Consider the following 26,112-nt stretch of genomic DNA (forward strand, 5'->3'; position numbering starts at 1 on the left):
CAAGTGTCAAAAGACATCTTGGGGAATGTCAAATCATGGAAGATGGACTTTTGAGTGAGAAGTAAGAGAATAAACTATGCCCACACAAGTTCTAAAATGGGTATTTTCAAACTTTTCTTCATTATTTTGCCTTTTTTTTATCTCAGACCTTCTCTGAAACAACAAGTAAGGCAATCAAAACCCTCAACAGGACTTCACTCATGAATACAGAATTCCCTTATTGCCCCAACATGAGAGACACTGCTGAGGGCAGAAATATAGATCTCTGAAACACTATGAGCTAGTAGGCCAATCCCCATCTCCACTGCTTATGAAATACGGTACCATATTCCTCAGCCACTGTTTCTTGGTTTTCTCCCTTTATTCTGTCATCATATTAAATCTCAACATCCTGCTCATAAAACATCCAAATGCCAAAGCTCAGCCTTCTTAATTTCTAAGGACTTTCTCTACGCAGCTACACCTTAAGTTTATCACTATGCAAACCAGCACCATGGCCAAGTTCACTGTTTCAACTCCCCCTCTTGACCACAGCTTCCTTGTCTCTCCTGTGATCCTAGTGTAGCCTTCAATACAATTAAGCCATCATGCTTGCCCTCTCTGCTTCCTAAGGCCGTCAGTACCCTCCTGCCTCAATCATCACTGTACTCATATCATTATATATATATACAAACCCACGGCCTTGTAATCCAACACCACGTCTTCTATGCCAACCACCCCCTGAACCCCTGACTTCCCAACTATTCTTACCACTCACAACCCAGGGCTCTGGATACTGTTAGAAACATCTGTGAAAACATGGTCATTAATCTTTCCTGGACATATTCATGATGTCTAGCTTCAGCATCTCTTTATCCCTAGGCAGGAGTCCCTTTCCTCTTGTAGAAACTGCTCCTGGCTGTTCTAAACTATTTCTACTAACTCCTCTCTCAGCAGATGACCATTTCTTCCTATCAGTATTATCTATCTGTCCAACCAACCAATTTACTGTCCAAAGATCTGTGTTTTAGTCAATCCTCCTCCTTTTTGTCCCAACACAGGAGAGCTTTTCCCCTGATGTTTGCAGGCCTCCCCTCAGTGCAATAAGAACATTCTCTAGGCTCATTTTCCTCTTGCAAGCTACAACACACTTTCACATATTCTTTATACATTTTCTAAAATTATAGCCCATGCTAGTTGACTTGAGGCAGGAGACAGATGGGCCTCCAAGCTAAGAAGCTAGAGTCTGTCCCCTGTGGACAGATACTCCAAATAAGCAGGAGCTCGAGAGGAGCTGAGCCCTGCCCAGATAAGAGATAAAAAACCCACATATTCTTCATTCTCGAAGTCAAGAAGACTTTCCTGAGCACGTACGCACAGAAAACCTCCTTGGAGGTCAAAGAGAGGGGGCATCACCTCATAGTAAGTGATGTCGACCTAGCCTTACGCTGCTTCGCAAGACTCCATCCTGGCTGAGAGACGCGTGCACACATGGGAAGATCTGAGGTATACTAAATGTGGACTCAGGACCAGGCAGAAGAAGATGAGTGACCAAAAGAGACCCAGAAGAAACGCCGCATCAAAGTGACCCCAACTACCACGAGGGCGTGGCTCTCTCTCTGAGTCCACCAGTGTATCTAACCATACACACTCTTTTTCTAATAAACACTTTGTTCACTACTTTCCATCTCTGTGTGGAAATTCCTCTCTACACAGCTGGCAGGCCAGGGCCTTGTCACTGGTGCCTAGTGGTCTAGTGGCTAGGATTCAGCTCTCACTTCTGTGACCCAACCTCAATCTCCAGTGGTAACCAAAACCCTGCTTCAAGCTGCTGCAGGCTGAGGCCACCCAAGATCAAACTCATAACTCTCCTCAACTATTTGCACAAGATTTAACTTGCTCAATGCAGAACCCCAACTAACACAGGAGTTAGGGGCACAGTGGAATATCCACGTGTAACTGATGGTTGGCCCTCAGCATTCATGGATTCAGCCAACAGTGAGTCATACAGAACTGCAGTATTTAATATTGAAAAAAATCTGTACATACCTGGACCCATGCGGTTCCATCCCATGCTGTTCAAGGGTCAACTATATTTTCCTGGCTCCCATGTAATTTCCAACTTTTTTTTTTTTCACGTCTCCTTAACCATTCTTTCCCACTTCTATCATCAGCTTGTGATCTGAGCCATAAGTGCACAGCCATAAGTGCACATACTACCCACATCTCTCCATGGTACTTGAACTTCTACTGTGAAGCTCAGAAAATCAGAGTGAAGATTATACTTAAAGCATTTGAAAGTGTCAAGTCACCTCCACAGACTGAGCCAGAGTGAGTCAGTCTCCCACAGTGACTGATCTCTACCTAGATTATACCGCATGGCTGCCTCTCTGATGGGACTAGACCTAAGGTAAGCTGATGTTTCCTGATAAAATATGGTCACCCTTCCTCCACAACATTTCTTCCTCGATTGTATCTCCCCAACGTAGCCACCAAATTAATCTCTTGTAAATCCCACATTGATCCTCTCCTTCTATCAAAAAACTCTAGCAATTTTCCCACAGACTATAACACACAACTCAAACACTCAAAGGCAGGGCTGGCTCAGTCTCTGTGGGGTCTCTGGGTGCTGGTGTACAAAGGTTTTGTTTGAGACCTCCAAGCTTCTCTGGCGGGTATGGCGTTTGAATCTAAATGTGATTTCGCCCCTCCTACCATCTGGATGGATGAAGCAAAAGCTAGAATCCAACAAGACTGTTGAAGCTTGGCTGGATGAAGCATAAGCTAGAATCAAGATTGCTGGGAGAAATATCAATAACCTCAAATATGCAGATGACACCACCCTTATGGCAGAAAGTGAAGAAGAATGAAAGAACCTCTTGATGAAAGTGAAAGAGGAGAGTGAAAAAGCTGGCTTAAAACTTAACATTCAGAAAACTAAGGGAGGCTGTCCTAAGATGGTGGAGGAATAGGACGGGGAGACCACTTTCTCCCCCACAAATTCATCAAAAGAACATTTAAACGCTGAGTAAATTCCACAAAACAACTTCTGAATGCTGGCAGAGGACATCAGGCACCCAGAAAAGCAGCCCATTGTCTTCGAAAGGAGGTAGGAAAAAATATAAAAGACAAAAAATAGAGACAAAAGAGGTAGGGACGGAGCTCCGTCCCAGGAAGGGAGTCTTAAAAAGAGAGAAGTTTCCAAACACCAGGAAACACTCTCACTGCCGAGTCTGTGGCGAGCCTTGGAAGCACAGAGGGCAACATAATAGGGAGGAAAAATAAGTAAATAATTAAAACCCACAGATTACGAGCCCAAGGGTAACTCCCCCAGCAGAGAAGCAGCGCAGACGCATGCACCCACCACTACCAAGTGGGGACTGGGCAGGGAGGCCCGGGCTGCATTGCTTAGAGTAAGGACGGGGCCTGCATGACCCGAAGGCAATCTGAGGGAACTAACTTGGGCTAGCAAACCAGACTGCGGGATAGCTACCACGCGCAAAGCCAGCCCTAACCTAAGACACCGTCAGGCCATGCACACAACAAAGGACTGAACAGAGATAGCTGGCTGCAGACCATCTCCCTCTGGTGACAGGCAGCCGGAGCCAGAAGAGGGCAATCGCAGCCCCAGAGAGACATTATCTACCAAACTGCAAGCAGGCTTCTTTGCTAACTAAGACTTCTTGGGGTTCTTGACAGTCAACATCCACCTGAGAAGATGCGCCGGTTGTACACCCAGAAAACCGAGGGGCAGGGACGGGGGAGGTGATAAATAACAGTGACTGCGCTCGCCAAACACCTCATCACCTGAGCTGCTCGGACCTGGGAAGGGCACAAAACACAGGCCCCGCCGAGTCTGTGCCTCTGAGGGCTACCCGAGTGCCTGAACCTAAGCGGCTTAGACCTGGTAGGTGCATGCAGCCCAGGGCCGGCCTCGGACAGTTCCTGGAGGAGCAACCTAGGGCCTGAGCAGTGTGGACAGGGATGGCACATGCGCCGTGAGCGGGAGCAGGCCCAGTGTGGCTGAGGCACTGCGACCACACGCCAGTGTTATTTGTTTGCAGCGTCCCTCCCTGCCCACAGCACAACTGAACAAGTGAGCCTAAAAGAAAGTGTCCACCACCACCCTCTTTGTGTCAGGACAGAAATCAGACACTGAAGAGACCAGCAAACAAAAGAAGCTAAAACAGAGGGAACTGCCTTGGAAGTGACAGGTGCAATAGATTAAAACCCTGTCGTTAGTACCGACTACATGGCAAGGGGCCTATAGATCTTGAGAAATATAAGCCGGACCAAGGAACTATTCGAAAATGAACTGACCCCACAATACCCACAACAACACCAGAGAAAGTCCTGATATATTTTTACTATTTTTACGATCATTCTTTTTTTTTTCCTTTTTTTTTTCTTTTTTTTAACTTTTTAAATTTTTAAGTCCTCTATTACTCCTTTAATTTTCACTTTTATAACCTACTATTACTTTGCAAAAAAAAAAGACCCTAGTTTTTAAAAACAAACTTCATATATATATATATATATATATATATTATAATTTTTGTGACTTTGTTTTTTTTTCTATACCTTTTTTTTTCTTCTTTTCTTTAATATTGTATTTTTGAAATTCTAAACTCTAGATTTTTAATCTGTGTTTTTTAGTATTTGTTATCAGTTCTGTACCTTTAAGAATCCAAACTTCAGTATCCATTTTAACTTGGGAGCGAGATTACCAGCTTGACTGCTCTCTCCCCCTTTGGACTCTCCTTTTTCTCCACCAGGTCGCTTCTGTCTTCTCCCTACCCCCTCTCTTCTCTACCCAACTCTGTGAATCTCTGTGTGTTCCAGACGGTGGAAAACACTTAGGGAACTGATAACTGGCTGCATCTGTCTCTCTCCTTTTGATTCCCCCCTTTTATCCTCCTGGCCACCTCTGTCTCCTTCCTCCCTCTTCGCTTCTCTGTTTAACTCCATGAACATCTCTGAGTGGTCCAGTTGTGGAGTGCACATGAGGAAATGATTACTGGCTAGCTTGCTCTCTCCTCTATTGATTCTACCTCATCTCATTTGGGTCACCTCTAACTCCCTCCTCCTTCGTCTCTTCTCCATGTAACTTTGTGAACCTCTCTGGGTGTCCCTCACTGTGGAGAAACTTTTCATCTTTAACCTAGATGTTTTATCAACACTGCTGTATAGAAGGAGAAGTCTTGAGACTACTGTAAAAATAAGACTAAAAACCAGAAGCACAATAATCGTGGGAGACTTTAATACCCCATTCACACCTATGGATAGATCAACTAAACAGAAAATTAATAAGGAAACACAAACTTTAAATGATACAATGGATCAGTCAGATCTAATTGATATCTATAGGACATATCACCCCAAAACAATGAATTTCACCTTTTTCTCAAGTGCACACAGAACCTTCTCCAGGATAGATCACATCCTGGGCCATAAATCTAGCCTTGGTAAATTCAAAAAAACTGAAATCATTCCAAGCATCTTTTCTGACCACAATGCAGTAAGATTAGATCTCAATTATAGGAGAAAAACTATTAAAAATTTCAACATATGGAGGCTGAACAACATGCTGCTGAAAAACCAACAAATCACAGAAGAAATCAAAAAAGAAATCAAAATATGCATAGAAAGGAATGAAAATGAAAACACAACAACCCAAAACCTGTGGGACACTGTAAAAGCAGTGCTAAGGGGAAAGTTCATAGCAATACAGGCATACCTCAAGAAACAAGAAAAAAGTCAAATAAATAACCTAACTCTACACGTAAAGCAACTAGAAAATGAAAAAATGAAGAACCCCAGGGTTAGTAGAAGGAAATAAATCTTAAAAATTAGAGCAGAAATAAATGCAAAAGAAACAAAAGAGACCATAGCAAAAATCAACAAAGACAAAAGCTAGTTCTTTGAAAGAATAAATAAAATTGACAAACCATTAGCCAGACCCATCAAGAGACAAAGGGAGAAAAATCAAATCAATAAAATTAGAAATAAAAATGGAGAGATCACAACAGACAACACACAAATACAAAGGATCATAAGAGACTACTATCAGCAATTATATGCCAATAAAATGGACAACGTGGAAGAAATGGACAAATTCTTAGAAAAGTACAACTTTCTAAAACTGAATCAGGAAGAAATAGAAAATCTTAACAGACCCATCACAAGCATGAAAATTGAAACTGTAATCAGAAATCTTCCAGCAAACAAAAGCCCAGGTCCAGACAGCTTCACAGCTGAATTCTACCAAAAATTTAGAGAAGAGCTAACACCTATCCTACTTAAACTCTTCCAGAAAATTGCAGAGGAAGGTAAACTTCCAAACTCATTCTATGAGGCCACCATCACCCTAATACCAAAACCTTACAAAGATGCCACAAAAAAAGAAAACTACAGGACAATATCACTGATGAACATAGATGCAAAAATCCTTAACAAAATTCTAGCAATCAGAATCCAACAACACATTAAAAAGATCATATACCATGACCAAGTGGGCTTTATCCCAGGGATGTAAGGATTCTTCAATATCTGCAAATCAATCAATGTAATACACCACATTAACCAATTGAAAAATAAAAGCCATATGATTATCTCAATAAATGCAGAGAAAGCCTTTGACAAAATTCAACATCCATTTATGATAAAAACTCTCCAGAAAGCAGGAATAGAAGGAACATACCTCAATATAATAAAAGCTGTATATGACAAACCCACAGCAAACATTATCCTCAATGGTGAAAAATTGAAAGCATTTCCCCTAAAATCAGGAACAAGACAAGGGTGCCCACTTTCACCACTAGTATTCAACATAGTTTTGGAAGTTCTGGCCACAGCAATCAGAGCAGAAAAAGAAATAAAAGGAATCCAAATTGGAAAAGAAGAAGAAAAACTCTCACTGTTTGTAGATGACATGATCCTCTACAAAGAAAACCCTAAAGACTCCACCAGAAAATTACTAGAACTAATCAACGAATATAGTAAAGTGGCAGGATATAAAATCAACACACAGAAATCCCTTGCATTCCTATACACTAATAATGAGAAAATAGAGAAATTAAGGAAACAATTCCATTCATCATTGCAACGGAAAGAACAAAATACTTAGGAATATATCTACCTAAAAAAACTAAAGACCTATATATAGAAAACTATAAAACACTGGTGAAAGAAATCAAAGAGGACACTAAGAGATGGAGAAATATACCATGTTCATGGATTGGAAGAATCAACATAGTGAAAATGAGTATACTACCCAAAGCAATTTATAGATTCAATGCAATCCCTATCAAGCTACCAATGGTATTTTTCACAGAGCTAGAACAAATAATTTCACAATTTGTATGGAAATACAAAAAGCCTCGAATAGCCAAAGCGATCTTGAGAAAGAAAAATGGAACTGGAGGAATCAACCTGCCTGACTTCAGGCTCTACTACAAAACCACAGTCATCAAGACAGTATGGTACTGGCACAAAGACAGAAATATAGATCAATGGAACAAAATAGAAAGCCCAGAGATAAATCCACACACCTATGGATACCTTATCTTTGACAAAGGAAGCAAGAATATACAGTGGAGAAAAGACAATCTCTTTAACAAGTGGTGCTGGGAAAACCAGTCAAACACTTGCAAAAGAATGAAACTAGAACACTTTCTAACACCATACACAAAAATAAACTCAAAATGGATTAAAGATCTCAATGTAAGACCAGAAACTATAAAACTCCTAGAGGAGAACATAGGCAAAACACTCTCTGACATACATCACATCAGGATCCTCTATGACCCACCTCCCAGAATATTGGAAATAAAAGCAAAAATAAACAAATCGGACCTAATTAAAATTAAAAGCTTCTGCACAACAAAGGAAACTCTAAGCAAGGTGAAAAGACAGCCTTCAGAATGGGAGAAAATAATAGCAAATGAAGCAACTGACAAACAACTAATCTCAAAAATATACAAGCAACTCCTGCAGCTCAATTCCAGAAAAATAAAAGACCCAATCAAAAAATGGGCCAAAGAACTAAATAGACATTTCTCCAAAGAAGACATACAGATGGCTAACAAACACATGAAAAGATGCTCAACATCACTCATTATCAGAGAAATGCAAATCAAAACCACAATGAGGTACCATTTCACGCCAGTCAGAATGGCTGCGATCCAAAAGTCTACAAGCAATAAATGCTGGAGAGGGTGTGGAGAAAAGGGAACCCTCTGACACTGTTGGTGGGAATGCAACCTAGTACAGCCACTATGGAGAACAGTGTGGAGATTCCTTAAAAAACTGGAAATAGAACTGCCTTATGACCCAGCAATCCCACTGCTGGGCATACACACTGAGGAAACCAGAAGGGAAAGAGACACGTGTACCCCAATGTTCATCACAGCACTGTTTATAATAGCCAGGACATGGAAGGAACCTAGATGTCCATCAGCAGATGAATGGACAAGAAAGCTGTGGTACATATACACAATGGAGTATTACTCAGCCATTAAAAAGAATACATTTGAATCAGTTCTAATGAGGTGGCTGAAACTGGAGCCTATTATACAGAGAGAAATAAGCCAGAAAGAAAAACACCAATACAGTATACTAACGCATATATATGGAATTTAGAAAGATGGTAACGATAACCCTTTATGCGGGACAGCAAAAGAGACACAGATGTATAGAACAGTCTTTTGGGCTGTGTGGGAGAGGGCGAGGGTGGGATAATTTGGGAGAATGGCATTGAAAAATGTATAATATCATATATGAAACAAATCGCTCGTCCAAGTTCGATGCATGATACTGGTTGCTTGGGACTGGTGCACTGGGACGACCCAGAGGGATGGTACGGGGAGGGAGGAGGGAGGGGGGTTCGGGATGGGACACACGTGTATACCTGTCGTGGATTCATGTTGATTTATGGCAAAACCAATACAATATTGTAAAGTAATTAACCTCCAATTAAAATAAATAAATTTATATTAAAAAAAAAAAAGACAACTAAGATCATGGCATCTGGTCCCATCATCTCATGGCAAATAAATAGAGAAAAAGTGGAAACAGTGACAGATTTTCTTTTCTTGGGCTCCAAAATCACTGTGGATGGTGACTGCAGACATGAAATTAAAAGACACTTGTTCCTTGGAAGAAAAGCTATGACCAACCTAGACAGCATATTAGAAAGCAGAGACATTTCTTTGTTGACAAAGGTCTGTCTGGTCAAAGCTATGGTTTTTCCAACAGTCATGTATGGATGTGAGAGTTGGACCATAAAGAAACCTGAGCATCAGAGAATTGATGCTTTTGAACTGTGGTGTTAGAGAAGACTCTTGAGAGTCCCTTGGACTGCAAAGAGATCCCACCAAATAATCCTAAAGGAAATCTGTCCTGAATATTCATTGGAAGGACTGATGGCTGAAGCTAAAGCTCCAATACTTTGGACACATGATGGCAAGAACTGACTCATTTGAAAGACACTGATGCTGGGCAAGATTGAAGGCGGGAGGAGAAAAGGATGACAGAGGATGAGATGGTTGGGTGGCATCACCAACTCAATGGACATGAGTTTGAGCAGGCTCTGGGAGTTGGTGATGGACAGGGAGGCCTGGCGTGCTGCAGTCCATGGGGTCACAACGAGTCGGACATGACTGAGTGACTGAACTGGTAACAAAAAATAAAAATAAAACTTCTTAGCCCAGCTCTTAAACCCTACATATGCCGCAAACTACCAACCAATCTTCTACTACTACCTTCTAAGACCCTTCTGCCTTATTCTACAAATGTACACAGTACTTTCTCACCCTGTGGCCCCTGCTCAGGGTCACTTACATAACTACCATGCCCTAGTTGTGTGATCTCCCTCAACTCAGACAATGCTCTCTAGAAGTCAGGGCCACCTTAAGGACATTCTTCTCAAACTGTACTTCCTCATCCGTGGGCGAAATGACACCAAACTGTGCTGGTTTCCCAGCACATTTAATTCACAGCTTGACTATTTTATGTATGTGAATCTCAACAAGGTGGTAAGGCCAGCAATATTGAAGATGATGTTTTAAATAAGCCTGTAATCCTCATTGTAACTGACAACCAACATCTTTATCTCCATCAACACTTATTCATTATGTGCCAGGTACTTCGACAAAGCTTTACAATGATCCTGTGGACTATATATTACTATTTTTCCCATACACAAATGGGCAGCCTGGTTCATAGACAGGGGCCTAATGGGTACAAAACTATCTCTGTGATTTGCATTCTTAATACATTTATATTAGTGATAAATGTATTCCTAATAACTATGCTCTGATCCTATTTATTAGTTTATTAGTTAATCTGTCAAAGTAGAAAGTTTTCCTGTTCTTCCCAGTCAAGCACAATCTTCCAAGCCTTCAAGACCCAATTCAAACGTCACCTTTTCAGAAAGTCTCCTTATAACACCCTGGCAAAGTTAGTTGCTCCTTCTGAGACCTATCTTTAATCCTTGTAATGTGTCTTCACTACAACACTAAGCTTATTTAGCAGACTGCTCAGTTAGAATAGGTTTTTTAATGGCAGTTTGTTCAATACTTTTAATTTTCAGAACAATTAAATGGAAAGTAAAATGAATGAAATTTATATCTACTAGCCAAATAAAACAAAAAGAAATGGTATATCTTATAGCAATATTTGATCATCATACAAATCTTTTCTGTAATATTCAGTACGTGTATCACATTATAAAATGAGTTATGGCTGAGTGTAATTCAGAAGGCCTATTCTTCTTTTCAATATGTCCAAACAAAGCTTTATTCTTAAGAAATGGGGAAGAGACTTACCAGTCTTCTCCTTTCCTCTTCTACTGCGATGAGTAGTCTTGCGAATTCTTTTAGTGACTGAGCTATTTAAAAGATAATTGCACAAGAATAAACATTACAATAAAGATACTCATAAATTTGTATATATTCTGCGGTTTTATGTTTTTATAAGCACAAGACAGTATACACAATGGATTTCAAAGACTAAAAGTTATAGATAAGAAATAGCTACAAACTGAAGCTTAGCACATATCAAGTATAATATTTTTTCTTCATAAGCACTAGGGAAATATAGTTTATAAATTTAATAAATAAAATTTACACATTAACAAACAAAAGTATTGTACTGGAATCACTTCTAAATAAAATTTTTACAAATAATAAATTCATTAAATCTGAATACACCATCTATAAGAAGCAATAAATCCAGTTCTATTTGGATGTATTATACTTAGTGAAAGTGAGTAAAAGCCACTTGGTCGTGTCTGACTCTGCGAATCCATGGAGTATACAGTCCATGGAATTCTCCAGGCCAGAATACTGGAGTGGGTAGCCTTTCCCTTCTCCAGGAGATCTTCCCAACCCAGGGATCAAACCCAGGTCTCCCACATTGCAGGCAGATTCTTTACCAGCTGAGCCATGAGGGAAGCCCAAGAATACTGGAGTGGGTAGCCTATCCCTTCTCTAGTGGATCTTCCTGATGCAGGAATTGAATCGGGATCTCCCGTATTGCAGGTGGATTATTTACCAACTGAGCTTTCAGGGAAGCTCATTATACTCAGTAGCAGCTAGTAATGCAAAATCTCCCACGGACTTCTTTCTAGAAGCTCAACACATATAAATACTTAGAAATGGATTCTGTATTCTGTCTCGCTGTATTACTCTCATATCCAAGGTACTTTAGACCCTCGCTAGTCGGAGTGGTCAGAGGATGACCAGCATCAGTATTCTGGGAGCTTGTTAGAGATACAGACGCTCAGACCTCATCCCAGAATCTGCATTTTAAAAGGATCCCCAGGTGATTCCTTTATATATTAAAGTTGAGAAACATTACTTTAGAAAACTATCTGAAACTGTATTGCTGTGGTTTGCAAAGTATTCAAAAACTATGGAAGGACAAACAAAGAAATTAAAAAGTGACAACAGCATATTCTTTAAAAACGCACAGGGCTGTGAAAGATGAATTCATCCACATTAATATGAATTATTAAGCACAGTCAGAATGTTTGGAGTACAAAACTAACAAAAGAAATAGTGAATGCAAATTTTGTTTTGATTTAAGCTAGACCCTTCCCATCTATGTCTTTATTCTTTAGGCTCCCACCTCTTTCTTCATCCACACTAATAGTGAAAAAACCCTGAGACCAGAAGTTTAGTAATTCTGGCATAAAGTCTACAATAAAGGCAGGTGAGTAGTGATAATAAATCAAGAGTCTCATCAACAAAACTTATTGAATGCTTATAAGAATGCTTTCTATTCAAGAACTTAAAATTACAAACTTGGATTTTTTTTCTTTCTCTCTTCTCAGAATTACTAGGTTTTACATTAACTAAACTGGTTTGAAATGCTACCTCTGTGATAACTTCACACTGTATTTTATTCAGTTACCAGGACAGAGTAATCTAATAAACATATGAATGGCCTTAAAGTTAAGTGTAACTTTTTTCAGTGTTTAGAAAATGTGATTTTCATTTCTGCAAAAATACCTTAAAAATATTATAATACGATACAACCCAGTTTTGACAACAATAAGCTGAAGAGAAAAACATTTTATTAATACAAATAGACGATTTTAACTGGTGTGTGCAATAACATATTATATTTTTGTAACTTCAGTAAAAAAACAAACAAACAAAAAGTATCCAAACACCATCTGGCAACTATCTACTGCCAACTGAAGATATGTCGAAGAATCTGGAAAAACAAGCCCCATGAAACTTTGGATGCTGAAAGGTAATGTTATTATGCCTACAGAGAAAGAAGCCAAGAGACACTGGAGGCAGCAGGCACTCCTGAGGCGAGAAGACAAGAGGAGATATAAAGAGTGGTTCAAAGTCTGAAAAGAAGCACTTTTACCCCCAGATTTTTAACTCAATGCCTCCCAAATTTTTTAATAAGTATCAAAAAAATACAAAAACAAAGAACCTTACCCTCATATGCTTCTAGTTAACCCAAAAGCTATTGGGTTAACACACTCTATTGAAACATGGGAACAAAACAAGAGCAAAAGATATGAATTCTAGCAAAAAAAAAAAAGCAAATGAATTCTCAGGACAATACAAAGCTATTCCAGAACAACAGTTGTGCCAAACTTCCAGAGGCTTTTGTCTACACTGGGGCAACAGGTTAGAAGCTCCAGGAAAGATCTCCAGAGAAAGAAAACAAAGAACTGATCAATATCCTGACACATCTAAATGCAAAGAGAAGAAATTTACATTCCTTTTTTTTTTTTTTTAAGAAAACTCAAAGGCAATTATAGTTAATGATCAAAAATATTCAGGGGGGAAACATTGCAGAAAGCTCCAAAGCTTGAATTTGGTACATGCAATGGCACCCCACTCCAGTACTCCTGCCTGGGAAATCCCATGGGTGGAGGAGCCAGGTAGGCTGCAGTCCATGGGGTTGCTAAGAGTCAGACACGACTGAGCGACTTCACTTTGACTTTTCACTTTCATGCATTGGTGAAGGAAATGACAACCCACTCCAGTGTTCTTGCCTGGAGAATCCCAGGGACGGGGGAGCCTGATGGGCTGCCGTCTATGGGATCGCACAGTTGGACATGACTGAAGCAACTTAGCAGCAGCAACAGCAAATGTTTACATAGCATTTACACTGTATTAGGCAGTATAAGGAACATAGAGATGATTTAATATAGTATGGGATGGTATGCACAGGTTATATGCAAATACTATAAGATTTTACATAAAGGACTTGAGCAGTCAGGGAGTCTGGAATTCGGGAGTACCGGAACCAATCCCCTCCAAATACCAAGGAACAACTGTATTGACTCTCGGGAAAGCAAAGTGATACAGCTAACACTATCAAAATAGTTCAAATAACAGAGTTGTGAGTAATATGTACTAAGTCACTGAAATATAAACACTGACAGAGTCATTAAGAACAGGATACCACAAAAACTGGTTAAAACCAACTAACTCCAAGATGGTGGAAGATTTAGCCTTCAGGGGACCCTGAGCCTCATTATACATGCATTGTAATGAATTAGCATGCTAAGTAACACACCCACAGGTGCCATGACAGTTCTGAAGCCAAAAAGCAAGCAGCGGCCCAGTTCCTGGAAATCTCCACGCCCTCCCCCAAATAGTTAGAATAATCCTGCCCCTTGTTAGCCTACGAAATTACCCAGCCTTATAAAACTAACCACTCCACATTTTGGGGCAATCTTGCCTTCTGAAACAGACCACATTCCGCCTGTGGAGTGTGTATCTCTCAAAGTAAACGTGCTTTCATTTAACTAAGGCTTGCTCTTGAAATTTTTCCTGATGGAAGCCAAGGACCCTCAATGGGCAGCCCATCTCAGGGACCTGTCCAAGACCTGAGGCATAACCATCTTCTAGCACCCCACTCTCCTGCAATAGTCCTTCTGTGGAATTAGTGGCAGGGACTGGTAGAAATGGAGATTGCTCGTTTCTGTTAAGCTGAAAATAAATCTGTAACTTCTCAAACAAAATTGCAAATAAAAGTGCTTTACCTCCCTACTAGCCAACACCACAAGTGGGTACAGACCAGGTATTATTAATTTTCTCAAAGGGTTAAATAAATATCTAGCACACCAAAGCCTATCAGCAGGTTTTTTTTTTTTTTTTTTTGGTTATGATGTTAAGTTTTATGGTATATGTATCTTATCACAAAACGTTTTTAAAATACATAGTAACAATGTCACCAAAAAAGGAACACACTTAAGTTGTTTTTAGATATTTGTAAAGTTGTCCAACCATTGCCACAATTTTATTTTACTTTTTTAGACTTAAAAAAATTTTTTTTTTTAGTTTTTTGGCTGTGCCCCATGGCCTGTGGGATCTTAGTTCCCCAACCAGGGATTGAACCCATGCCCCCTGCATCGGAAGTGTGCAGTCTTAACCACTGGATTGCCACGGAAGTATGCCACAAACAATTTTAGAACCTTTTCATCACCCTAAAAAGAAAACCTGTACCCATTAGCAGTCATTCCTCATTGCCCTTCCTCCCAGCTCCTGGCAACTACTAATCAATTTTCTGTCTCTATTGATTTCCCTATTGTGAACATTTCATACAAATAGAATCATATAACATGTAACTTTTTGTGTCCAACTTTAACTTAGCATAATGTTTTTTAAGGCCCATCCACACTATCGGATGTATCATTTACTTTTACAGCTGAGTGATTTTTCCGAAGGACAGATATATTGTCCATGCATGCTCAGTCGTATCCAATTTTTTTGGACCCTATGGACTGTAGCCCTCCAGGCTCCTCTGTCCATGGGATTCTCCAGGCAAGAATACTGCAGTGGGTTGTCATGTCCTTCTCCATGGGCGTCTTCCTGACCTAGGGGTCCAACCTGTGTCTCCTGCCTTTGCAGGTGGATTCTTTACCACTGAAACCACCTGAGTAGCCCCAGAAAGAGATGCTGCTGCTGCTAAATCGCTTCAGTCGTGTCCGACTCTGTGCGACCCCATAGACAGCAGCCCACCAGGCTCCTCTGTCCCTGGGATTCTCCAGGCAAGAACACTGGAGTGGGTTGCCGTTTCCTTCTCCAATATCAGCAGGTATTTTTGAAACACATGAGACAATAACTTAATATTAGACTGGCAGGGGTACACAGTGTGTGTGTATTAGTTGCTCAGTCGTGTCCAACTCTATGAACCCCATGGACTGTAGCCACCAGGCTCCTCTGTCCATAGGATTCCCCAGGCAAGGATACTGGAGTGGATTGCCAAACTGTCCTCCAGGAGATCTTCCCAACCTGGGGACTGAATCCAAGTCTCCTGCACTGCAGGCAGACTCTTCATCATCTGAGCCACCAGTGATACTCCAGAAACTCCCAATTAATCAACCCAGAAAACATTCACCACCCCATGTAGCATGCCCTAGTAGTCTTGGGGTGTATTTCAGGATGATGAACTCAGAAGTCCAAAGGCTTCCCCAAGGTAACTACTACTCAAAAACTGTGGAGTTGTCTTAAATCAGATTTTGGTTACAAGAATCTGCCAGCAGTGCAGAAGATCTGGGTTCGATTCTTGCCTGGAGAATTCTGTGGAGAAAGGAGCCTGGCAAACTCCAGTCCATTGGGTCACAAGGAGTCAGACATCACTGAGTGACTCACACACACACACAGCCACACATACACCCACACACACCCCCCCACACACACTAACACACACGGAAACTCAAGTTCTCGGTTTGCTGTTGTATTTCTACATCCAAACTTAATGATACCATTTTATCCTTTATTTGAGTGGTTTTCTGGTCTGCTTCCCTTATAAATACTATTTATAGACTCAGTACAATAACAGTAGATTATAACGAGACAGTCGGAAGAGAAATCTTAACTTGCAGAAGCACACGCATGTTTGGCTCCTCACAACAAAAGCTACTCGCCTTCCAGCAGTTTTCTGGGTCTGCCCCAATTTGACAATAACTTTTGCTCCCTCTTTTTCTTCAGTTGATTTTTTCAGGTAAATGACTTCATAAAAATTAAACTAAGATTGTTCTCTTTAAAGATTATAGTCCTAGTTCTATACGATCAAACTGTTTCTTGGTCCAAATGAAGCTTTCAGGTTCATCTTTTGTTCTGTAAGACAATGAACAGCCCAGGAATACTATATATCAGTAATTTATTTCATGAATTAGGGGCAGTGGCCAACTAATTTTTAAACCTATACCTAATGTTTTCCCTAAATCTTTAGATTTATGATGTTGAAGTATCACATAAGCAGTTTACTAAGCACAATATACCACAGAATAAAAACAGGAATTAACAATCCTATAAGGCAAGAATAAAACAATTCAAAGTATTATCACGTAAATTGTGTTTTAGGAGAAGGGGCTAATGGAGAGTCACTCACTTGCCTGCCCCACTCTCAAAGTCTAACAGGTACCTCTGACATAAATCAGGCAGATCCAAGTTGCCCAGTGTACCCCAACAACAATCTAGAGATTAGAAGCCAGTTATTAGAATCTCCAATGCATGGGACCCACAAATGCCTTAAGCGACCATGAAAACAAACCTTCTCCACCAGGCCCTGGGCACACCACATATACAAAATGACTCTTCCAACACTCATCACAGGGTCTTATACAAAATGGCTACTGATTTTGTAACTGCTTGAGCCACTGTTTTCGAAAATTTTGCTTAAGCAAAATCTGAAAATATTCTTTATTACATGCAAATTTCTGATACCCAAATATTTTCTCTTATAATAAATTATGTGTGATGCTCCATATTTTATTAATTTAATATCCACATAAATAAAAACCACTGCATTATCTGATTTAGGAGGTTCAAACTAACACTGAATATAACAGCTGGTTCTGTGATGCAGTGGTAAAGAATCCACCTGTCAATTCAAGAGACTCAAGAGACTTGGGTTCAATCCCTGGGTTGGGAAGATCCTCTGAAGGAAATGCAACCCACTCCAGTATTCTTGCCTGGGAAATCCCATGGTGAAAGGAGCCTGGCAGGCTACGGTCCATGGGGTAGCAAAGAGTCAGACGTGACTGAGCAACTGAGCACACACACCTGCAATTATAGATTCTGACCATACCGAGGTGGTATGACAGGAGTTTGATTTAGTGAGAGTAATATTCCAAAAACAATACTTAATACACAGTGGGCTTTCAATAGATGGATTTAAGGAAACATTCCCACCAGCTATTTTCTCTGTAAGGAGAAACATACCAACTTATTCTAGGCTTCATAAAATATTATGAAAAGAATAGGCCAGAGACTGAAAAATTATGTTAGCTATTCACATTCTTGCCACCTGCATGAAGCTTTCCTGGCTGTATTCACCAGTAATAATCTTTCCCGTTCCTGATCATCTGGACTATCTGAGATTACTGGAAAGCAATCAAAATATAGCTTTATATATAAAATTTAACTTTCAAAAAATTACTGAGGTCAAGAACACTGCTATAGGTTTCCTTTTTATCTCTACAATGTGATATTGAAAAAACACTTTTGGAACAAAAGAAGTCTATTACTCAGATGCATTTATGACAGCCCCAAGAGCATAAACATTCACAAAGATAACAGATGAATTATACCTAGATGGTGAAGAAGTGTGATAATGGCTTCTATATTTACTAATACCATAAATTCTGAAACATTTATGAACTATCTAAAATATCTATTTCCTAAAATTCTTTTCAAGAAGCTTAAATTCATCCTACTATTTTCAACTGTGGAAAACCTGTTCAGAGTCTGGGAGTAAGAATGAGTGAGAATAAAGAAAATTGGTCCTTGTTCATTGTTGATATAAACTCCACTACCTTAAAAACTAAGCATTATACTCTATTAAATATTTCAACAATTTAACAGCTTGGGCTTTACAGATTTCACAACTAGAAGAAATGAAAAAGAAATATCTCCCCTGCATCTAACCAACATTTATATTATAGTCAGACAATGATGTGCTAAGTATTTCTTCTAGGAGCCTTTCTTCAAACTTAAACAAAGATACACACTCAATAACAAAACAAAAACAAAAACAAAAAAACAAAGAACAGATCACAAATTCAGTGATATACAGAATTATGTCCACAACACATTTTTCTCACTTTATCAGAGTGAGCAAATCACTTATGAAGTTCAGATATGCTGATGAATAGAGGGAACTGGGTTAGCAGTAGGATTTAGACTTGGATAAACCAAAAGAAAAACATGAAAACCTGTAAAAGTCTATAAAAGTGAGACTGAACCAATGCAACCACATTTTGTAATCCAGATGATGCCCCTGACTTTTCTATTTAGGTGTGAGTGGGTTCTGTCAAGCTTTTTCTCTGGGACCGACTTTTCATGAAAAATAGTAGCAAGGCAGTAAAACATCAGTATTGAACTGAGGTTGTGAGCCAAAGCAGGTGAATTCATCATATCCTTCTGGGCCACATGGAGAAAAATTAGAGCAGAATCAACCTACATAGCCAAGGGACCCCAGCACTACACAAGCATGCAATGATCTAACAGGGTATCACATCAGCAGTTCACAGCTGGAACTCCCACTGAGGGAGTTTTCATTGTTTGAACACTAAAAAGATCAAAGGTAGCATACTGGCTGAAGTATCCAATAGAAAGTTTTGTTGCTTCAGGAACAATTTAACCTATAACCAGAGCAGGCAGCATGGTCAGTCTGTGGTATGTCTGAATAATAAATACTGTGTCTGCAAAACAGACAGAGTGATAGAAAAAATGACAACAATTCTCCCACCAGATACTGTAAGTCTTTGGTAACAATTAATATCCCTACTGATGGGCTGTCCACTCTGGCTGCAATACTGGCACTATTTGCAACCACAAACTCTAGCTATTCTTTTCTGAAAGCCACACATCAAATAAGATTTTTCCACTCCATTTGTGGCTTCAAGCTCCATGGATGCCTAGTTGCAAAGTCAATAAATTGCTTCCTAAACCAACAGAAAAAAAAGTCACAGGCCCGCTGTGGAATTCTGGCAGGTCACAATAATATACACCAGTACTCAGAGCAACTGATCTTTTTTCTAGCGCTTCACAGGCCTGTGGAATCCAAGGTCTCACAAGCACATTTAGTTCTCTTTGAGGTAACTGAACTGGGTTCTCCACAATGTCCCCAGGTTAGTGTTTTCTTTAATGGCCAAATACATCAAAAAGCAAGATTAACCTTGAAAACAAACCCCTTTAAAAGAATTTAAACATGAATTTAAATTCTTTTATCAATACACCCTACCAATGCATCCTTGTGTAGCCCTGTATTCAAGTGAATTCAGTTCAGTTCAGTTCAGTCGCTCAGTCGTGTCTGACTCTTTGCAACCCCATGAATCGCAGCCCGCCAGGCCTCCCTGTCCATCACCAACTCCTGGAGTTCACCCAGACTCACTTCCATCGAGTCAGTGATGCCATCCAGCCATCTCATCCTCTGTCGTCCTCTTCTGGCCCCAATCCCTCCCAGCATCAGAGTCTTTTCCAATGAGTCAACTCTTCTCATGAGGTGGCCAAAGTACTGGAGTTTCAGCTTTAGCGTCATTCCTTCCAAAGAACACCCAGGGCTGACTTTAGAATGGACTGGTTGGATCTCCTTGCAGTCCATGGGACTCTCAAGAGTCTTCTCCAACATCACAGTTCAAAAGCATCAATTCTTCGGCACTCAGCTTTCTTCACAGTCCAACTCTCACATCCATACATGACCACAGGAAAAACCATAGCTTTGACTAGATGGACATTTGTTGGCAAAGTAATGTCTCTGCTTTTCAATGTGCTATCTAGGTTGGTCATAACTTTTCTTCCAAGGAGTAAGCGTCTTTTAATTTCATGGCTGCAGTCACCATCTGCAATGATTTTGGAGCCCCCAAAAATAAAGTCTCACACTGTTTCCACTGTTTCCCCATCTACTTCCCATGAAGTAGATCTAGTAGATTCCCAGACGCATGATCTTCGTTTTCTGAATGTTGAGCTTTAAGCCAACTTTTTCACTCTCCACTTTCACTTTCATCAAGAGGCTTTTTAGTTCCTCTTCACTTTCTGCCATAAGGGTGGTGTCATCTGCATACCGGAGGTTACTGATATTTCTCCCAGCAATCTTGATTCCAGCTTGTGCTTCTTCCAGCCCAGTGTTTCTCATGATGTACTCTGCATATAAGTTAAATAAGCAGGGTGATAATATACAGCCTTGACGTACTCCTTTTCCTATTTGGAACCAGTCTGTTGTTCCATGTCCAGTTCTAACTGTTGCTTCCTGACCTGCATATAGGTTTCTCAAGAGGCAGGTCAGGTGGTCTGGTATTCCCATCTCTTTCAGAATTTTCCACAGTTTATTGTGATCCACACAGTCAAAGGCTTTGGCATAGTCAATAAAGCAGAAATACATGTTTTTCTGGAACTCTCTTGCTTTTTCCATGATCCAGCGGATATTGGCAATTTGATCTCTGGTTCCTCTGCCTTTTCTAAAACCAGCTTGAACATCTGGAAGTTCATGGTTCATGTATTGCTGAAGCCTGGCTTGGAGAATTTTGAGCATTACTTTACTAGCTTGTGAGATGAGTGCAACTGTGCAGTAGTTTGAGCATTCTTTGGCATTGTCTTTCTTTGGGATTAGAATGAAAACTGACCTGTTCCAGTCCTGTGGCCACTGCTGAGTTTTCCAAATTTGCTGGCATATTGAGTGCAGCACTTTCTCAGCATCATCTTTCAGGATTTGAAAGAGCTCAACTGGAATTCCATCACCTCCACTAGCTTTGTTCATAGTGATACTTTCTATGTGCTGTGCTGACTTCACACTCCAGGATGTCTGGCTCTAGATGAGTGATCACACCATCATGATTATCTGGGTCGTGAAGATCTTTTTTGTACAGTTCTTCTGTGTATTCTTGCCACCTTTTCTTAATAGCTTCTGCTTCATAGTAGATATTATTTTAGTAAGAATAAATTACTATCACTGTGTAATTTTCTAATTATTAAAGAACTGGAAGAAATGCAGAGCCTGCAAATGAAAACAGTTATAAAATTAAACTTTTGTCTAGTTGACCAGGGACTTTGCCCAGAGTTAGGAGCTGCCTTGTCCCTGCTTCTTCACTTGCTCCATTCTTCCATCAGCTGAGCTATCAGCCATCTGGGCAGTACTCGGATGCCAATGCAGATGTCGAACAGGCTCAAGGGCAGAATCCTCACTTTGGAATCCACTGGCTTAATATCAAGTGATTGCTTCCTGCTTTCTCTTGTTCCTGTTGATCCTCTAAGAGTACCCAGATTTTTGCAGGGGTTATAACCAGTAATACAGTCTCCTTTTAAATTCCCGACTCCTGATCCTAGCACCTCCCGCCATACTTGGGTTCACACATTCCTCGGGTCCCCAGGCACTAACCTCTGGTAGACTTTGATTGATCAATATGGGTCCGAACATTAACTGTCACTGCACCTTTGGGTTGAGATTCAAAACTTGTGGCCAAACTGTTAACCTTTCACTCTTTTCTGGTCTAACCAGATACGCAGTCTGGCTTCTCTTTTCCTCACTGGTTTAACAACTAGACTGAAAAAAAACTGTATGTCCTGTAAACCAGGGGCTTCACCCACAAATGAAAGCTACTGCTGCTACTACTGTTATAGATTGTTAAGATAACGACTAAAATATAGGAGAATTATGATGCCAAGATGAAAGTCACACTGGATGCACAGAAATAATTCTAGACTATAGGTCTAGTGATTTTCCTTCATACAGTCTCTCTGAATAGGAATAGGACTTTTTAGTAAGATCTGCTTTAAAACTGTCAAATTACCAGGAGCTTGAGAATTCTAATATTTTCTCTCTATACAGACAGATAGATGATGTAGATATATAGACAAGATTTGTTATTTCATATAACAAGATATAAAGTAAGATTTAGATATAAAGCAAATAATAATTAGATATAAAGTAAATAATAATTCACATAAGTCCAAGTCTTGACAAATAAATACATACAAATACAGAAAGGCAGCCTTTCACTTTTACACAATTCCAAAATTTGATTCCAGCTGCTTTCTCTCACGACTTCATCACGCTACTCATTTCTTCAAATTAATTTCATCTGATTCCTAGTTAAGATTTTTTTTTTTTTTAACTAGAAATTTTGTGTTGATATAGTAAACATTGTTGTGTATAACATGGTCTGTAAGTCACATATATTCATTTAGTTTTCTTTCCAGGCACACATGTTAGTTAAAAAATGAAGCACTGTGCAATTCTGATGTTACTTTGTCTTAGCTCTTGTTTTGTGGTGTTTGACCTGTTTCCCAAAGCCAAAACAACTCCCAATTCAGAAAGCATTTTCCTAAGATATAGACCACTCCCATTTTGGAGCACCTCTTCCAAAAGGTAGAGATGCTACATAAACTGGGTCATTGAATGGAGCTAATGACGGGCAGAGCTGAACTCAATGATATGAGGTACGGAAGTAAGCGTTATCTTCATTTTGCACATGAGGAAAGGGGCAATCAGCTGGCGTAGTTTGTCCGATGATATCACAGTTAGTAAGTGGAGAAGCAAGTATTCAGTTCTGACTGATTCCAAAGTCTGTTCTCCTCCAGCAAATCATTATTGCCAAAGGAGGTAAGTGGATAAAAGGTAGTGCCAGCCTACTACCCAGCTTTATTACAGGAAATAACAGGCTTATCATCTCTAAAGGCAAACAGAGCCAGAGCTATTTGTGCTCAGAGGATAATCAGGCGCCAAGTATCTGGGCTTAAAGGGAACAGTCAGTAACTTGCTGCTGACAAACAAGCACTTACACCAAGTACCCGCCTCCAATCCTTACTGCCGTCAGGAACTGACCTCCTAACACTCCTTCACATTCCACAAAGCCTCGAGCACCCCCATCATCCTCCTCCTCTGCACCCAAACCTCCTGCCACCACCTACTGAAGCTTCAGACATCTGCGTCCTCGTCCAATATGCAACCTCTCTCTTCCACAACCTCTTAACCCCCAATGACCTCCTCGCTTCTGTCATTTACACACCCACAAGAACACGAAGAGGTCAAGCGATCTAACCCCTCTGCTTCCTGGCAGTCTTTTTCTTCAACTCTAGTTTACTCCTAATCTTATTTCCCACAGTGGCTATCTAAGAAGAATGTTCTCCTTTCTCAAGAACCCAGCCCCAAACTTCCCTCGCTCACAACAGATGGCCTGGCCTCCTGCTTCTCTGATCAACACTGTCTCCATTCATTCTCCTCAACTTACCTGTCTCAGAGGAAGGGCCCTCTTCCTCTCGAAAGTTTACAGCTCTCCATCAAGCCTCCGGTCTCACCCTTTTCCATCTCCAGCTATACTTTTCTGTCTCCCTATCTCTGACTTCCCCACCATCACCCTCTCTCCTTACAAGCTATTTTTCCTTCTAGTCCCAAAGTGACTCCAGTTGAAGACCATCCTCATGAAGGAGAAAGAGCTGGACGACAGGGCTGGGGAAACAGCAGACTGGGTACCCACACCAGCATGGTGCACGGCTATTTCATCCTCAAAACACCCTGGGAGGCACTCACAACTAAAACTCCCAGATCTTCCACAGCCATTCTCCTGTTTTTCAAATATTAAACTGACATATCCAGGTTAAATAGTATGCAAGGTCATGGAGCCAATGGCTTGCAGAGCTGAACTTTAAATTCAGATTAGCTCACCTGAAACTTACACAATGTCCCTCTACTCGAGGCAGAGTCCCACAACACCACCTTACTGTTCTAAATTTAACAAATCTAATTATACATCCTCAGAATTTCCATTAGGAATTTTGTCTGAATCTCAAAACTTAACTTGTACCAAAACTTAACTCATGATTCTGCTCCACCCCCAGGAACACTGGCCACATACAAACATATAAATGGACACAACTCCCCTGTAATTCAAGTGATGGGTTATCCTCAGTCCTTCCTGCCACACATTCCATCACCAAAGGCTGCTGCTCTCTCTCCTCTACGCTTCCCCAAACCCATGTAAGGGAAACACTTCATCGCTGCAGTACTACTACAACAGCCTAGTTACTGGTTTTCCAGCTCCTACAGCTCCAACTCACCATATGCACTAATGGTCAGAATAAAATTCCTAAAGTGCACCTTTGATTATGTCATTATCCAACTCAAAAGCTGAATGAGTGAATCAAGTCCAAAGTGCTGAGGCTTCAAATGATTTGAGGCTTCCATGACACAGCCATAACAAGTACCTTTCCAATTATGTTACCCTGAGATGTTACTACTTCTAATGTCTAACTTAGGACTTTGAAACTACTAACATTCCTATCGGAGAAGGCAATGGCACCCCACTCCAGTACTCTTGCCTGGAGAATCGCATGGACGGTGGAGCCTGGAAGGCTGCAGTCCATGGGGTCACTGAGGGTCGGACATGACTGAGCGACTTCACTTTCACTTTTCACTTTCATGCATTGGAGAAGGAAATGGCAACCCACTCCAGTGTTCTTGCCTGGAGAATCCCAGGGACGGGGGAGCCTGGTGGGCTGTCATCTATGGGGTCGCACAGAGTCGGACACGACTGAAGTGACTCAGCAGCAGCAACACCAACATTCCTATAGTATCCCGCTTCCATGTCTTTCCTTTAATACACATATCCTAAACTGGCCCTTACCTAGACATTAGGACCCAGTTAAAATATCACCTTCTTTCTGAGCATCTTCTGATGTCCCTTTTTCCAGCGCTGGGGATCTCACAGCATTTCTGTTACTATTATACCTAAAGCACTCAGCACATTCTCTTGAGTATAACAAAGACTGTATCACAAAGCTATTTTTAGACCCCCTTGTATTTTCTAAGCTTAATAAGGATACACGAAGATCCTATTCATGTTTGTATGTACCAGAGAAGGTTCTTTGCATTCAGAAAATATTGTTAATAGGGAATTTTAAAGAACCCAACATCTATATGAACACAAACTAAGTCACATCTTACATGTGATTTTAATTTGAAAAGCTGATTGTGTTTTTCATCCCCGAGAAATCTGCACAGCATCTACACTAGCCCATGAACACTGTCTCTCATTCTAAAATAGATAGGCAGTTAGGTAGATATTTTGTCTGCATAAACCAAAACTTTTTCTAGGTTGTGAAGGAAAATGGAGCAACAGATGACCAGGTTTCCCCACAAACACATGGCTTCTACGGCCTCAGTGGCTCCAATAGCAAAATGCTGGGCATCAGGGGTCTGGTGACCCACGGAGCACACCTCTGGAACAGACTTCTTCCCAGTTTTAGTACCCTCCCCAGCTGTGCCTCCTTCCCTCGGTATAAAGCACACATATATTGTTTAGAGTAGTGGTTTCCACAGGCTATGTAAGACACTAAGTATCTCCATAAAATGAAAGGCTCCTAAACTCTCAACCCAGGGGATTCTACCCTAGTTCACATCTGGGGGTGGAGCTCAAGAATCAACATTTTAAGGCTCCCTATTGGTGACTCTGATGGTAGGCAGCTGACAATTGTTGACTTTGGTGGGTTGGGGTAGGAAGGCATGCTTTGGATGAGGAATTAAAGCAGTATATACATATGTGTGTGTGTGTAATTTTTTAAACTGAGCTTTGTAACACTGTCCTTTAGAGCAAATCTGTACTTTCAACGGCAGAAGTAGACTCATAGCCCTCACTGTTCTGGAGGACACACACAC

At 40.5% G+C, this 26,112-nt stretch overlaps 1 protein-coding gene across 2 annotated transcripts in view; it reads right to left on the reverse strand.

Annotated features, from left to right (window-relative positions):
* ARHGAP42 (Rho GTPase activating protein 42) overlaps positions 1-26,112 on the reverse strand; it is a 349,579-nt gene that overhangs the window by 218,248 nt on the left and 105,219 nt on the right. For both annotated transcript variants that reach the window (XM_070803334.1, XM_070803335.1), the window contains one exon: positions 10,806-10,867. In XM_070803334.1, the coding sequence (XP_070659435.1) occupies positions 10,806-10,867 (62 nt within the window). The remainder of the gene's footprint in view (positions 1-10,805; positions 10,868-26,112) is intronic.

Source organism: Bos indicus, chromosome 15, assembly GCF_029378745.1.
Source record: "Bos indicus isolate NIAB-ARS_2022 breed Sahiwal x Tharparkar chromosome 15, NIAB-ARS_B.indTharparkar_mat_pri_1.0, whole genome shotgun sequence".
Classification (NCBI taxonomy): Eukaryota; Metazoa; Chordata; class Mammalia; order Artiodactyla; family Bovidae; genus Bos; species Bos indicus.